We start from the raw sequence: 16,708 nt of genomic DNA on the forward strand, positions 1-16,708 counted from the left end.
AAGCCATTTGGTAGTTGGTTGTGGTGTTTGGTGAGCAGATGGCTGGGGCTCGAGGAGGGGCGTGTCTTGTCCTCGCGACCCTTCACAAATCACACGGTTTCTCCCCCGAGGGGCTCGCGACTGGGAATTACTTCGCAAGAGAAAGGGATGAATGGGCGGCGGGGCGCGAGACCTCTTCCTTTGTTGTCCCCCTGCGTGTCACAGAGCTCCTGGTCACACACACACACACACACACACACGCGCGCGCGCGGGCGCGCCCACATACACGCAGTTACACATACACATATATACACACAATAGGAAAGCACTTCAGTTAAACAATCGACCTCAAGTTAAACAATTTTTTAACCTCACACACGCACACACACGCATACACACACACACACACACACACACACACACACACACACACACACACACACACACACACACACACACACAGAGAGAGAGAGGGATCAGATGGGAGGAGTTTCAACTTTCTGCTGTTTCCTTAAGACACAATTAGAGAATCTAGCCTACTACCATAAATTGTGTTTTAGGGAAAAATGTCGCCTTGATGCTGATGAACGAGGGAGGTCACTCTCCATCTCACCATGCCTTTCAGTCACGCTTTGCTGGCGTAATCGGAAAATGTGTGCCACGTCATGGTGATGAATGACTGATAGCATATTGGCCTGATACAGAGAGAGAGAGAAAGAGCACCGGGGACCTCTGAAAGTCGGGATGAGTGTAAATAAAAGGCTTCAAGAGAGGGATTTTACGCCACGCCACATAGGAGCATTGTATGCTATTGAGAAGGGGGCTGAAATCAACTGGTTAAATGAAATGAGCAGCTCGGAGCAGCGTCCTATAGCTAAACACACATACGGGTATCTGGAAAGACTATGGCAGGCAAAGATAATAGTGTTAAAGTTTAAGGTTAAAGGCCCTTCAATCAGCCTCAAGGGGTGTAAAGAGCACATCATGGACACCAACCACATTAGACATAGGCTTCTCATTTATATATGACCCAGAGGGAGTTATAGCCAGCAGGGTCTTCAAATGTATGCAATGAAAGGACAACACCAGCTCTGCACAATGCATCAGCAGTGTGTGTGTGTGTGTGTGTGTGTGTGTGTGTGTGTGTGTGTGTGTGTGTGTGTGTGTGTGTGTGTGTGTGTGTGTGTGTGTGTGTGTTGACATACTAGACTAAAATGTCCATAGTGATAAGATGAGATTGAGGGCCTTGTTTGGGGACAGCAGCAAACCAAAACAGTGATGTTGTGCAGAGAGCAGCTTCAATTAGAGTTGTTACAGTAATTAAGGCCCCCTCCCTCTGTGTGTGTCCTTGTAAACAATAGAAGTGCTGTACTCTGCAGTATAGTTCTCACTACCTGCCCAACACATTAATAAAGAAATCATTCAGATAGGAGACCTCTCTGGATCTTTGTTACACTGTTTTGTGATTGTGAAGAGGTTCAGTTGATTGACAGATGTAGACGCTAACTGATAGATAGATAGATAGATAGATAGATAGATATAGATAGATAGATAGATAGATAGATAGATAGACAGATAGATAGACATTGTTGTGGGATCCTCCACAATATTGCCATCACACACACACACACACACACACACACACACACTGTTGCACGTAGCATGGCAGCCCGTCTGGTCAGTTATAGAAATCAAAGTTCACTAGGGACTCTGGATCATTCAATTTGAGCCAGAACAAATGTAACTCCGACCATGCTGCCTGGGTTCCCACCAGCAAGACAGAATACTGGTTTTTAATTAGCCGTTGTGCTGACTGAGATATTTAATTTGTGCCGGGCTGAAAGGGTTTAAAGACGGCTGAATAGAGACCAGTATTCAATTAGACATGTGTTATTTCATTAGTCTGATTCATTGCATTCAATATGTATTTCTTCCATCATATTATGTAGATAGATAGATAGATGGATAGATAGATAGAGTACTTTATTAATCCCCAGAGAGAAATTTCAGTGTCACAGTATATTCAGTGGTGGTTTATAAATAACTTTGTGTCATAGAAATTCCACCTTTTGCTTAGATGTATTATTATTATTAATAATAATGTATAATCAATGATTAATTGCTATGCTTCTTGCCTTAACAATTATAACCTCATAAGGCAATAACTCACAAAACAGCAGAGCAGTTTGGGTGATTTTCTTATTGTGTTTGTTAGGTTTAATGAAAGATTCATGATTCATAATATAGGACTACATCTTCAGTTAATTCACAGCCAGAGAGAAGCTCATAATAACATCATGCCAACAAGTGTGAATTCTTCCCAACATTTTTCTGCGGATACACACAGATACATGTATGCAAATTAGACAGTGGTTCCATTTGTGGAGTCAGTGTTATGTTCCCATATTAGCCCACATAGAGAAGGCTACATAGGCTTTCAGGGACTTACATTGTAACCTTGGTAGCTGTAGTCTAAATTGTTTTATCTCTTGATTATATGCAAGAAAAGGTGATATTTTGTTATCAAGCATATTATTACTGTTTATGCAACTGGCCATGCTCTCTCTCACTCTCTCTCTCTCTCTCTCTCTCTCTCTCTCTCTCTCTCTCTCTCTCTCTCTGGTGTTGTATTATTGTGGGAGAGCAGGTGCTGCCGGCCCAATTACCATACAGCTGAAAGCACAAAGAAAAAAAACTTTACTCCATCCATGCCTCCCCTCCTCCCCCTCCTTCTCCTCACAAAGTCCCTTAATGACAGCCACGCGAGTGACACACCACCAAGTCTTTTTTTACTGCCTCTACCAAAGAGCAAGTACGGGAAATACAGAGGCATGCGGGGAAAAAGGTTTAGGTATGTTGGCCTGCAGCCACTGCGTGCGTATTTTGGTGTGTCTTTGCGCACTTGATTTAGATTTCCTTACATATATATAAAGCTGTTCTTTATCCATTCAAAATATTAAATATAATTTAGGAGTTTAAATACAGAAAGTCAATGGGAATTTTGGACGTCTTCGACATGAAGTCAGATTTATGGTATGAAATATATATATTTGGCATAAATGTATGTTAAGTTATAATATAGTCTAGTTTTTAAGGGAATCAGCCGAATAGATCGATCAAATGCCCTGTCTGACATTTTGTATTAACCATTAAATCAGTAAATCAGAATACCAGCATTTGAAGCAATTGCACATTACGTTAGATTACATAAGGTTGAGCCAGACAAGGGGTGTAGGACATGCAACCAAGAAATGAAGATAAGGTAATAGGAACAAATCGACTTGTTTTGGGGGTGTGAACATGTGAAAGCCACGGCAGGGGTAACACCATAGGAATGTGGCGGAGCAGATGGTCGTTGTAACACAGTTGGGACGGCTGGCTGTCGGCTGGCCATGCATGGAACTGGCCAGCCAAGGCTTTACCATAACCCCAAATATGAGAAGCCACCGTCGGACCGGCCGCTGCGTGTATAAATCACTTGTTGCTGAGATGTAGAGGATTCTGTGCAGAGGTTAAATAATTTGTCGGAATGTAAATGGGCCCTGTGTGCTGTGTTGTAGAGGAGGGAGGCATCAGGGGAAGCAAGGGGTTGTTGCACATTTAACAGCTCACTAGCCATTTGGTCTGTCCTTTAGAGAGAAAGGGAGGAGGGGGGGTAGAGGGGCGGGTTTTGGAAAAGTTTCACCCCCCCCACACACACACACACACACATTCCTCCCCCCTTCTCTTTCTTTGTGATGGCCCCGGGGCGGACTTGTGGTGGTGGTGGAGGGAGGGGAAGAAGAGGAGCAGAGGGGCTCATTTGCATCTTATTACCCTTCGCCTGCTGGCCCGGTATAAAACCCTGTGCAGGGCAGGAGACCCATCAGACATACGCACCGTTATTCCGAGAGAGGCACAGAGAGACAGAGACTAAGCATCAGCATATCATTATCAATCAAGTGGGAAAATAAACAAGGCCGCCGAGAGCTGCCTCTTTCTCCTTCAACGATTGACTGGAATTAACTATCTTACATTTCCACCCGGGATTTCATTCACGCTTCTCCAAGGGGATCCTTCTGCTGAGGATTACTTTACACCGTAAAACTTTTTTCTTTTTTTTTCTCTCTCTCTCTCTGTCAAAAACTCGTTCCTCGTATGGAAAAATAGAGGGGCAGAAGGCAGACGCACCAAAGGAAAAGTTTCACTTGATCTTCCCTCCTGCGCTTCAAGAGTTCACCTTGACTGTGACATAGGCTACAGGAAAGCCTTTTTTTTTTTAATTTATTTATAATTTTTTTTAAACTTTCTTCATGATTGTTTGAGCCGGGCTCCACGGACCTGTAGAGCTTTCACTGCTTGTTGAAGGGCTGTCAACACAATGGGACGCCTGTGTCTGCTCCTGGTTGTCACTCTCTCCCTACTCACCTGCCAGGTAGGCTCAATAACATGATAGGCTAATATTAAATAGTATTAAAACGCACGCGGTGTGTCTGCACACGATTGTGGCTAGTAAAACGTTTTAAAAAATACTTTATGGAATTTGCTTATGTTTCCAAATACATCCTGAAGTTACCTGTCTCAAACACACTGGGCTGGTTCTATGTGTGTTTTTAGGTTTTGTGCTCCGGAATGTTTGAGCTGAAGCTGCAGGAGTTTCTCAACAAGAAAGGGATACCGGGGAACTCCAACTGCTGCCCCGGTGGCTCTGCTCATCCGCAGGGCCAACACCAGCAGTGTGAGTGCAAGACTTTCTTTCGGGTTTGTCTGAAGCATTACCAGGCTAACGTCTCCCCCGAGCCCCCCTGCACCTACGGCGGTGCTGTGACTCCCGTCCTCGGCTCCAACTCCTTCCAGGTGCCGGAGACCAACGCGGAAAGCTTCACCAACCCAATCCGCTTCCCCTTCGGCTTCACATGGCCGGTAAGTGTTTATAGACATCTTCTGACAGTTATTGTGTGCAATGCTGTATCTCTGCCCCTAGGGCCACTACAACTCGTCCTGCATTATTGCTGTAGAATATTCACTCTGTAGGCCTATGCATTTCATTTATAGTTTTGGTTTGATAGACTATTTGTGGTCTGTTATTACGATTGATGTCACATTTTTAAGGAGCAATGGAAACTGTGAGACTGTGAAGTTATTGTAGTGTTATTCCACTGGGGCATATTAGCTTTGAAGAGTGCAAAACGCAACAGATGCTCCCATACTCAACACTTGTGAGGGTCTTTGTCAGCACTGTGTGAGAGGGGCTATTGTAGTATTTCTGTGCTCTTTGGTAGGATAAAACGGGGAGGGGAGGAGGGCGTGTGTGTGTGTGTGTGTGTGTCGAAGGGGGAGGGGGGTGTTTTCACCAAACCCTCCTCTCCTCCGACCAGGCGTGGTGGGAAATTTAACATCCTCTGAGTTGGCACATCATTGGCAGCGCAGCGTGAAATTCCGCCTCGTTTGGTTTTACGGCGGTGTCAGAGTGTGATAGTAGCAGGGGTGTGAAAAAGGAGCAGGTAGTAGCCCTTATTAGGCCCCTAATCAACACGGGAATTAGGCTGTGAAGTTTATTGGGAGGCCTCCTAATGGCCCTCTGCTGCTCTGCGGAGGGAGGGAGGCCTCCAGGCTGAGCAGCTGTTGACTCTCTCTGTCTCTCCTCAGGGGACGTTTTCACTGATCATTGAAGCTCTGCACACTGACTCCCTGGACGACCTGACAACAGGTGGGTGACAGCCAGAGAAGGCAACAGTGTAACTCAAAGACAGGCCAGAAGGCTTATAGTGACCTTGTTTTTCTCTCAGTAGCATGTTTTTCACTTAGTGCTCAGTCATTAGTGCTAAAGAGGGCAACAAAACGTTTGATGAATGTTCTCCAGCAGTATGCTGACACATTTATTAAGAGCAAGTTTATATACATTTCTTTCCTACATATAGGGGCTTTACCCAAGTAGATGACTTATTATTTGATTTCTGTGGCCTATACATATGGGCATATAAACTTTTAAATTTGATGATAAATAACTTGATTAAAAGACTAGTCTATGTGTCAAACATCTCTACAGCTGGAGGTTTATTTAACATTACTTAAGATAAAGACCACCCACAGTTTTTGCAGGTGCCAGTTGAGATTTGCCCCTACATTGTTATATATTATATATATATGTTGTTGTTATCTTTATGTCCTGCTCTTATCACTGCACTAATGATGACTAACTGACCACAACATGGGAGAGTGTGTGTGTCTGCGTTGATGGTGGTTGTGGAGTTAATAAAACGGTTGGCAGTCACCAGGTGTAACCTACACTCTATTTTCTTAACAGGAGAGTGCACAATTTGAATTAAAACCATTTTTTTAGGTAGCAGTATCCCCCACTTTACTATCTTAAAACCATTAAAAAGTATTTTATTTCTGGCAGTAAACCATCTTCCCAAAACAAAAATATTAATGTATGTGGAAAGGCTAAACAAAGAAATCTTCTTTATAAAAATAATAACCAATGAGATTAAATTAATAACAGTCATAATTTATGACAATTACAGCGTGTCATTCCCTCTGCTTTCATAGCACCTGTTTTGTAGAACATCATGCTGCAAGTATTCAATCATAACACTAACAGTAATAACATATGACCAATAACAAGCCTTGTCATTGACTTTTGCAGACAACCCAGAGCGTCTGATCAGTAGGATCACCACTCAGCGTCACCTCACTGTGGGAGAAGAGTGGTACAAGGATATGCAGACAAGCGGCAGAACTGAGCTGCGTTACTCCTACCGCTTCCTGTGTGATGAGCACTACTATGGCGACGGTTGCTCTGTCTTTTGCCGGCCCAGAGACGATGCTTTTGGCCACTTCACCTGCGGCGAGCGCGGGGAGATCATATGCAACTCGGGCTGGAAGGGACATTACTGCACTGAACGTAAGTGGATTTGTTTATTTAACCAACATGCAACCATTCAGGCTGTTTGGAGAAACATGAGGACATGCCATAAAAGGGGCAAAGAAAACAGTTGTTCGTCTTTTTAGTATTGCACTAGTTAATATTTAAATTCTCTGGCAGCTGCGTGTGGGATAGATAAGCTGAAGGAGCAGCACAAGTCATTAGTAGGAGGTGCTGATGTTTACATTGAGCGTCTGATCCCAAAATACGGCCTCAAAACATGAGCTAAAATACTGCATGCTTTACGTAAGTTATGGCTTAGAGAGGAATCACTATCCGCTCAAGAATGTATTATTTAACTCTCAGAACTAAGGAGCTATAAACTAACGCTGATGAGTCAAAGGCTTTCTGAAAAGTTTATTACTTTTTTAATCACTTGCCTATCTTTATTGTTGAGGGACTTTTTCCACCTCCTAATGCGGTGCCCGTGTGCAACAGGCGTCAGTTAGTTATCCCACAGCACCATTCTAATCAGCCGCAGTGGCTCCTCAGTAATTCACACGCCGCGTGCCTTCCATTAGACCACTGGGGCCTCCTCGCCCCAAACCTCCTCCCCGATTGGCCAAGTAGGGGTCCTGTATTGTTGTGCCTCGGGCTGGTGATTGGCCGAGCGGAGTTGTGTATTGTTGTGGAGGGGGCAGCTGCACGGTGAGAGGAGACAATGGAGCAGCTGTCTGGTGGTTAGCTCCACACAGACCAGCTGGCCCTAGGGGGAGGTGGAGGGGAGTGAGGAGAGACGGGAGGAGCGGACGAGGGAAAGGATGAATGTAGAAGAGGAGAGGAAGAAGAGAGGAGAAGAAGAGAGGGGATAGGTTGATGGAAGAGGAAGGGAGGAGATGAGGATCTGAAGTAGGAGGGGAGAGAGGGGCCAAGGGTGAGAAAAGGGACTTCTGACCCACACAGTCAAGGGGGAGAAAGGCGGCTTTGTGTGGGATGCTTTTGTGTTACAGAGAAACCATGTTAAAGGAGAGGGCTTGTTGGCTGGTTCCTCCATTTGGTGACCAAAGCTCCCTGTGGGCTGTTAAAGCTAGAAGATAACATTTTCAGCAACTTTTGCAGTATTAAAGAGATCAACACATTTCAGCCGGTGGTCAGGGATGACCTGATGACCCTCAAGGTTTTATCCCTTTCTATTTAGGCAGCTAACCAAACATGAGCCGCAAGCCTCTTTCTGGTTTATTAGGCCTCTATGAGAGAATGAAAGAGACGACAGACAGACAGACAGACAGACAGACAGACAGACAGACAGACAGACAGGTGAGCCTGTAAACAAATTGGAAAGGCCGACAGGCCACCAGACAGATTGATAGACAGACAAACAGATAAGAAGGTTGAGGCACCAACCAGACAGGCAGGCAAGCATGTAGCCGTTTGAAAAAGCCCTTTGTGAATGGGAGACTGATGCAAGGGCAGACATGTTTCCAACACTGGATTTCCCATGATTCACCTGTCACTATCTGTTTCCTCCCTGCAGCAATCTGTCTTCCTGGCTGTGATGAAGAACACGGCTTTTGTGAAAAACCTGGAGAGTGCAAGTAAGTCACTCAGATACTGAACGTTCAAGTCTTTGTTTCCGGGAGTGGCTTGGATCATAAATGTATAGATAGATTGTTATTAACACAGTATTTACTAAATGTTGTGTTCCCAGGTGTCGTGTGGGCTTCAGTGGGCGTTACTGCGATGACTGTATCCGTTACCCGGGCTGCCTCCATGGCACCTGCCAACAGCCCTGGCAATGTAACTGTCAGGAGGGATGGGGTGGTCTCTTCTGTAACCAGGGTGAGTTTACTGAGAGATTTACTCCTTGTTTGGGACCCTGTGGCACTCCGTCATCCCTCTTAGTTTCATATTTAAACTGTATTGTTTTTAATTGTTGCCTCTTGTTTCTGTCTCCAGATCTGAACTATTGTACACACCATAAGCCCTGTCTTAATGGAGCCACCTGTACCAACACAGGTCAGGGCAGCTACACTTGCTCCTGTCTGCCTGGATACACAGGTGCCAGCTGTGAGATCCAGGTCAACGAGTGTTCTGGAAACCCCTGTCGCAACGGAGGCAGCTGCACTGTGAGTATCAATTGAAGAGAAGATCTGTGTCGATAAAAACAAGTATTCTCATGGAAACGAGCATGTGTGTAACCACTGTTTGCATTATCTCCAATATAGGACAACGACAACGGCTATAAGTGCACTTGCCCGCCTGGTTTCTATGGCAACAACTGTGAGTTAAGTGCCAATACCTGTGCAGATGGGCCTTGCTTCAATGACGGGCGTTGCGCAGACAACCCTGAAGGTGGCTACTTCTGTCAGTGCCCGATGGGATACGCTGGCTTCAACTGCGAGAAGAAAATTGACCACTGCTCCTCCAACCCCTGTTTAAACGGTACGTTGTCCTCTGTGTTTGTAAGTTTACCTACTATTAAACCTAGAATTAAAATATCTGGAGACTAATCCTCGGCCTTTGTCTCAATCGCTCTCCCTCCTGCAGGTGCAGAATGTGTGGATCTGGTGAACTCCTACCTCTGTCAGTGTCCTGAAGGATTTTCAGGTCCTAACTGTGAGGACAGCAGCAGTGTCTCTGGATACTGTCTGTCCTTCCCTTGTCAGAACGGTGGGACGTGTCAGGAGGGAGTGAACAGCTACACCTGTACCTGCCCTCCAGGTATGACAGCACTCAACTGATGGGCTTTGTGGGATTACGTTTACATTATCTGTTATATGTATGTAGTTTGTTTCCAGACTCTTAAACTCTGCTTCTTCCAAAGGATATACTGGTGAAAACTGCAGCACCCCCATCTCCCGCTGCCATCACAACCCCTGCCACAATGGGGCAACCTGCCATGAGCGTGGTGGTCGTTATGTGTGCGCCTGTGTGCCCAGCTACGGCGGTCACAACTGCCAGTTCCTCTTACCAGAGGCTCCCAGGGGTCAGCCAGTGGTGGATGGACCGGATCGACGATACTCTTCGCCAGGAAGTGAAAATGTTGAGGAGGAGGACGACAGTGGATTCCCCTGGACGGCCGTGTGTGCCGGCGTCTTCCTCGTTCTTGTGATCCTGATCGGCTGCTCAGTACTGGTGGTCTACATTCGGGTCAAACTGCAGGAGAGTCACAGTCACCACGGCGACAGTGTCCACAGCGAAAGCCACGAGACCATGAACAACCTGACGACCACCAACAATTGTCTCCGCAGTGACAAGGAACTGGGCACTGTGATGACAACGTCCATAAAAAACACCAACAAGAAGGTGGATTACCATTCGGACCTCTCTGGATCACTGGGTGGTCTGAGTGGAATCAGCGGGCTCAACGGATCAGAGAAGAACGGCTTTAAGACTCGCTACCCCAGTGTGGAGTACAACCTGGTCCATGAGCTCCGGCCTGAGGAGCTGCCGCTGTGTAAAGAAGAGGAGCGTGATGAGCCAGTGGTTAATTGTGAAATGCTGGATGAGTCCGACTCGGAGGAAAGATACAGGAAGAGACAAAGCAGGTACATACAAAAAATATACTTGGGCAGGTACTGCTTGAAAATTTGGTATTGTACATTATAAAAATGTACACGTGTCAGCCTAAATGCAATGAGCGCATGTGTTGTGTGAAGGAAGGCATTTCTGAATCTGTTTTTCTCCGTCCCACAGTGACGCATCAGAAACGAAACAAGAAGAAGAGTCACCAGGCTGCAGCGAAGTAAAATATCAGTCATCAAGCGAGTTGAACTATCACGCAGCAAGCGATCTTAAATGCCACTCAACCGGTGACGTCAAATACCAGTCAACCAGTGATGTTGAATACCACAGTCCCAGTGACAGCAGGTACCAGTGTACCAACGACACCAAATACCAGTCCGTCTACGTCATGTCGGACCAAAAAGATGAATGTATCATCGCTACAGAGGTGAGTACACAAAAATAGAATAATTTGCCCGGCAAATATACCAAATAATTGTAACTTTCCCCCAGCACATGTGTAAAAACACACTAAACACTGACTTTTTGTATTCCAGGTATGATACCAGTCCAGACCAGATCAGACCAGTTTCCTGTGGTTGATGGCGGTCCACACACACCAGCCCTGAGCAGTAGAGCTCAGCTTGTCTCCAGGAGGTTTTACTCCTGCTGTTTGCTGCTGTTCCCTGGGATTTACCGGAGGACTTTGAGCCAAGGTGCTGCTGAGCCAGCGCGGAGTCAGTACCGACTTGGCAAGGACTTAGTACTACAGTAGTACTAGGGGTGAATACTTTTTTGACCTGCGATTGATGTTAGGTCTAATGCTGACTAAGTGCTATGGATGAAGTACCAGAAGACAGTGCTAGCACTCGTACAAACTTTGTACAGAAACAGTGCTGAATGAGTACTCATGCAGCTGTGGAAGATTTACTGCTTGTACCAGGAGGAACAATGGAGTATTGACTTTAATATTGACCGATGATATTGTAGTACCATAGAGTACTGGTTAAATGAACAGTGTAGTACCTTCGGAGTACTGAGAACTTTTTAAGTACTGTTGTAGTACTATTATGTGCTGTGGTTTTACAATGCAGTGTAAAAGCTGTCCTGGATATTGGACAGTTCATGTTCTGTGCAGTGCTGCAGAGTACAGGATGAAGTAATAGTAGTAGTCCCTGTACTTCATTTTTAGTACTGCTGTACTGTATTTACAGTTTGTTAAAAAATTTATTCAAATCACAATTGGAGCTTTCCTGCGAAAAACAAAATTAAAAACAGTGGGACTTCTACAGCAGCTGTACATCTTTAACCCTGCAGCACTGACAGAGACGGTGTTGGCTGAGCTGGTTCTCAGCAGAAAATAGAGAACTGAAGACTCCAGTAGTGACTGCAGATCGATCCAACATGGATCCTGTTGGGCCATACTGGCCCCCTGACCCCTGAAGGTTGAGATACAAAGGGCAATGTAATGGGCAGGGCAACTTTTAAAACACAACAATCAGCGTAAGAGAACAAAGGTGAAGAGACGGTGAAACAAATCAGACAAAACATAAGGGAAGTATAATCATCCAATACATATTTTTTTTCCTGGCAGCTCAATTGGCCACAATTTATTGACAAAATTACCTGAAAGAAGTTGCAAAATTCTCCTGAGAATGCTGTTGTGTTTCCAAGTAAACCGAGCTATAAAAGACTAGTCTTAACTGCCAAGACCTCATTGCACTATGGAGGTGTGTGTGTGTGTGTGTGTGTGTATGAGTGTGTGTGTACAGAAGAGGTGATGATACCTGTGTGTGGTGTCAAATGTATGCACTGCCCACTCCCGCTCTCTTCACTCCCAGTCTTCCACTATTAGCCAATTGAAGGACACCATCACCCTGCCTGCCATTGGTTAGGATAATTTGTTTTATTTGTTATCTAAAGAAAGATGTATTCTTTTAATTTAATTATGTAATTATTTGTGTTCCATCTTGTTGTGATTTTGTTTTGTTACACCTGTTATAATTTAAGTTTTTATTTGGCAGATAAAGTATGTATGTAAGTATGTATGTATGCATGTATGTGTTAGGCACTTGAGACCCCTGTGACTGTGTTGTATTTAAGAGAAAAGTCGTATGTACAGAGCCTGTCATTTTTATTACTGGAAACAGCGCAATATTTTTCCAAAATAAAAGAGGAATGAAATATAGCACGTCTGGTGTTGAATGATTTTATATTTATATTTATATGTGGTTGCTTTTTCTTAGAGATTATAACATACAATACTAGGGGAACAATATTTTTTACCTGACACTCATTCATATCTGTGCACAACTAATGATTTAGCTATATTTTGGAACATTAGCAATAAATTTGTCTCATATGCAGCCATTTTTTTTTTTACATTTGCAGTTTCCTCAGTTAAGTATGGTGTGTTGGTATTTGCATGTGTGTGTGTGTGTGTGTGTGTGTGTGTGTGTGTGTGTGTGTGTGTGTGTGTGTGTCTGACACAGCAGAAGACTGTCTCCTTGTGGAACCACTAAATGAGACAAAGACACACCCCATAATCATAAACCGCTTAGCTAGCCTGCTCTGAGGCCAGAGCCATCTCTTTGTGTGAGTATTTGTGTGTGTGTGTGTGTGTGTGTGTGTATGGCTACGTATGTGTATTTATATTAGTCTATGTCTTCATGTGCCTGTGAAGGAATGTTTTTTCTATGAGCCTCTTTACATGAGCATCAGCGCTTTGTGTGTGTGTGTGTGTGTGTGTGTGTGCGTGCGTGCGTGCGTGCGTGTGTGTGATCTTGTTTTAAGCAGAGGGGTATTTATAGCTGGAGAGAGTAACCACCAGTCTAGATTTAGTCCTGGTTGCCCCTGCCTAAATACTGTGTGTGTGTGTGTGTGTGTGTGTGTGTGTGTGTTTAGCGACCACTGGGAGTGTAGAAGTAGTCATCAAAGAAACTCATCTGGTTCGCAGTCTCATACAAATACACACACACACACACACACACACACACAAACACACACACAAGACGGTGGAATTGGATGACAGATTATCAGAAATTTGTTACAATTACAGAGGACTAACTGTATTGTGTCAACATGGAGCACATTAGCGTGCGCAGGCACACACACACACACACACACACACACACACACACAAATAAACACAAATCACAGGCTGGCAGACTGAAGTAAAGTAAAATAAAGTCTAGTGCATGTATTCCTTCATATAATGATACAGAGTCACATAATAAGTCAAGTTATAGACCGACATATTGAGCAGTGACCTGCACAGTGGTTGTAGACACGGGGACCCTTCCAAACACTGCAACTGTGACTGCTCAAAAAGTATTTGCTTGTATTACACAAGCGGCAGGCAGTTGTTAGCACATACCATGCTAAGCTTTTTAACCTAACTTTTTTTAGTGCCACAATAGCTTTTTGCTGAGTTGGAAAATCACAGGAGACAGGCTTAAAGCTGGTCCTTTGTTGTTGTTAGGCTGTCCTCCGGCCCCGAACAGTCGCACACACTCACATCCTCCCTCTCTGCATCTCTCTGGTGTCAATAGTCAGACAAAGCCCTGGTCACTAGCTGCCATATGCTGCCCTGCTGCATTTAAAGAACAGCACTCTTTGAACTTCTGAGGGGGAAATAGAAACTTCTCAATGGTCAAAAATACACAAGTGTTTATTAGATCAGACAGTTTTTCCTTTTCATATGGGGCTTTTAAAGTTCAAGTTTCCATCTTTTCAAGGATATCTCAGTTGTACCATAATTTGTATTGCAGGGTTTTGAACCTCTATTATTTAGTAACACACTCATGGGTGATTTTTATTGTCAAACACAAACACTAAAAGCAACACAAAGTATGAACACACATTTGAAAATCCACATATTCATGTGTCTGATAATATTGTCTCTGTTACTCTTCCCCCTCTTTCTCTCCTCGCACACACACTTTTTTATTCTGACAGGGAGTAGGCAGGACCGTAGCTAATCCAGAGAACAGGCTGTTTAAGTGTGTCTCTGCTATAATCTGATTAATCTGTCCATTCATATGGTCCTCTCCTCTCCTCTCCTCTCCTCTCCTCAAAGATCAGTTTGATCAGATTGCTGGGAAGAGGGCGACAAGGGGGGCAGAAACGAGCTCACACTTGGCCAATGAGCCTTATTTTGTTCATACACTGGTCACCTGTCACACACACACACACACACACACACACACACACACACACACACACACACACACACACACACACACACACACACACACACACACACACACACACACGCACACGCACACGCACACGCACACGCACACACACACACACACACACGCACACATACTCACACAATGGTACTTTGCTGAAAGTTGAAACTGGGACACTTGCATTCTAGCAGGTTAAGATTCTGATCATGGACCACAACATCCTCGTTTGCTGCATGTTGTTCCTCAGCTCTCTCCCCCACTCATTTCCTGTAAGCTCTCTAATGAAGGCATACATACATATATACTAATATTTGTTAAGGTTCAGTTCAGCATCAGCAGCATTGTGAATGAACAAACATCTATATGGGGTGTAGTAGTGAGGGGAATAGTTCAACTAACGACTTAGGGCCCAACATAGGGATCCCTCAAGAATCATGGAATGTAATGCTTGTTTTTATGTACAAATGTAAAATTTACCTAGATAGCTAACATCACAATAGTTATTTGCCAATAAATTAAGCAGCATTCCCTCTATCTTCTTGTGTTATTGAGGATGTGAGAAAAAAATGAACTCATAAAGGATATCAAGCAACTGTTTGCAGAATTTTACCATGAAAGTAGATTTGCGTCAAACATCAAGAGGGAACTCTAGTTAGCACTGACTGCAGCAAAGTCTTAGTCTTCAGTTGTTGTTTTCTTATGGAATACAGTAATCCTTCCTCAGTGTAGATGCCAGAAAAGAGGCCTTTTTCTGTTTGTGTCAGCAATAAAGACCTGAACATCAATGCAGGAAATAATGTTCTAAAATACTCTTTATCAAACAAACCTGATAATAACAGTATCACAGGTTTCATGGAGTACTATTTGATTAAACATGGTATAAAAATGTCATTATTGTAATTAACCACTAAAGATGCAGTCTTTTGCACACGTGAGAATTGTATGTATGTATTAAAAGTTGAAGGGGGCACACTGACAACAAATAGGGATGCACAGGACCCAAATTCTCTGGCTACACCTCTGTTTATATGTGACAGTATCCATGTATTCACACATTAAATGTGATTTTTTGTTTTAAATCTTTTTATCTTGTCATATTGTGGGAAACTTGATGCTGAACATCTAGATTTGCCCTTCTTTTTCTGACTGACTGATGTGTCGTATTGGCTTTATTTAGGCTACTAAAGTTTAAAATTCTGATTTACTGTAAATGCCACTTGACCACAAAATAAAAAAACAGAAACACAAAAGTCTTTTCTACAAGTAAATTGATTTGTTAAAACACAAAGTACTTTTTTATCTGCTGATATGCAGTTTCTGTCACTACAAAAGAGACAGCATCATAACACTGACAAACTGACTTTGCACCTCTTCTCCACTCGTCTTTTATTAGCATTTCAATTTGCGACTAGGACAAATCCCCACACATCACTGACTGGTGATTTTTTGGGCTAAATCTTATGGGAAAACAGAGATTTCTCTCTCAGCCATTCTCCATTGTTTGAACAAACGAAGTGGCCACAGCAGCCTGAGTCACACAATGACAGACAGCTTATTCAGCTACTTCATCTGTCGCAGCTCCCCAGGGACCAGGCTCTGATCTTTTCCCAGAGCTCCATCTCTCTCTTTCACTTACTCTTTCTCCCCCTCTTTCTTCCTCTTTCCCTGACTGTCAATATCTGCACAACATGACTCTATTAAATTGCTTCTTCCTTTTCTAACACTAATGTATAACTAATATATGCTTTATTTAAATCATAGTTTTGGGGGTTATAATTGGAAATCGAAGCACCTAAAACTCTTTGAGTAAATGTTAGCTCATTGTTTTTGTTTTTATTTAGTTTATTGTCATTTCCCCCTGGGGATTAAAGTGGTTGAACAGACAGAGTCATTCCTTCAGAGACACCAGCTCCCATCAGCGCCTTCTGGTCATTACTGGTGCATCGTGGGAACAGCTTGGCGAGGACAATGATTGGCTAGAACAATGAAGCTGGGGGGCAACACAAAAGACACGCCCACTGCATGATGGGAAAGAGCAGCGGAGGAAGCAGATGTTGCCACATAGGACACACAGGAGGGGAGAGAGAGAGAGAGAGACAGCAGATATCTCTCTCTCTCTGCCACAAGGTTCCTGAAGTTCTCCTCAAAATTCCTCCTTAACCCTCCAAACGCTTCACTTCCCAAT

The 16,708-nt window shown here is 43.9% G+C and overlaps 1 protein-coding gene across 1 annotated transcript; it reads left to right on the forward strand.

Moving 5' to 3' along the window:
* The first annotated feature begins 4,290 nt into the window (after positions 1–4,290).
* Positions 4,291–12,441, forward strand: dldh (dihydrolipoamide dehydrogenase). Its single transcript, XM_028579560.1, has 12 exons — positions 4,291–4,393; positions 4,576–4,881; positions 5,608–5,668; positions 6,608–6,865; positions 8,361–8,421; positions 8,535–8,665; positions 8,783–8,952; positions 9,052–9,268; positions 9,374–9,547; positions 9,651–10,374; positions 10,523–10,778; positions 10,888–12,441. Exons 1-12 carry the CDS (start codon positions 4,340–4,342, stop codon positions 10,891–10,893), a joined length of 2,418 nt encoding a protein of 805 aa, XP_028435361.1. The 5' UTR covers positions 4,291–4,339; the 3' UTR covers positions 10,894–12,441.
* The last annotated feature ends 4,267 nt before the right edge of the window (positions 12,442–16,708 follow it).

The sequence above is a fragment of the Perca flavescens genome, chromosome 1 (assembly GCF_004354835.1).
Source record: "Perca flavescens isolate YP-PL-M2 chromosome 1, PFLA_1.0, whole genome shotgun sequence".
In the NCBI taxonomy this organism is placed as follows: domain Eukaryota; kingdom Metazoa; phylum Chordata; class Actinopteri; order Perciformes; family Percidae; genus Perca; species Perca flavescens.

Bases quoted from the DNA above. Each gene is read 5' to 3' on its own strand.
- dldh (XM_028579560.1), top strand. From the start codon at position 4,340: ATGGGACGCCTGTGTCTGCTCCTGGTTGTCACTCTCTCCCTACTCACC. The intron at 4,394-4,575 runs GTAGGCTCAATA...GTGTGTTTTTAG, and splicing joins TCTCCCTACTCACCTGCCAG to GTTTTGTGCTCCGGAATGTT. The intron at 8,953-9,051 runs GTGAGTATCAAT...TCTCCAATATAG, and splicing joins GCAACGGAGGCAGCTGCACT to GACAACGACAACGGCTATAA.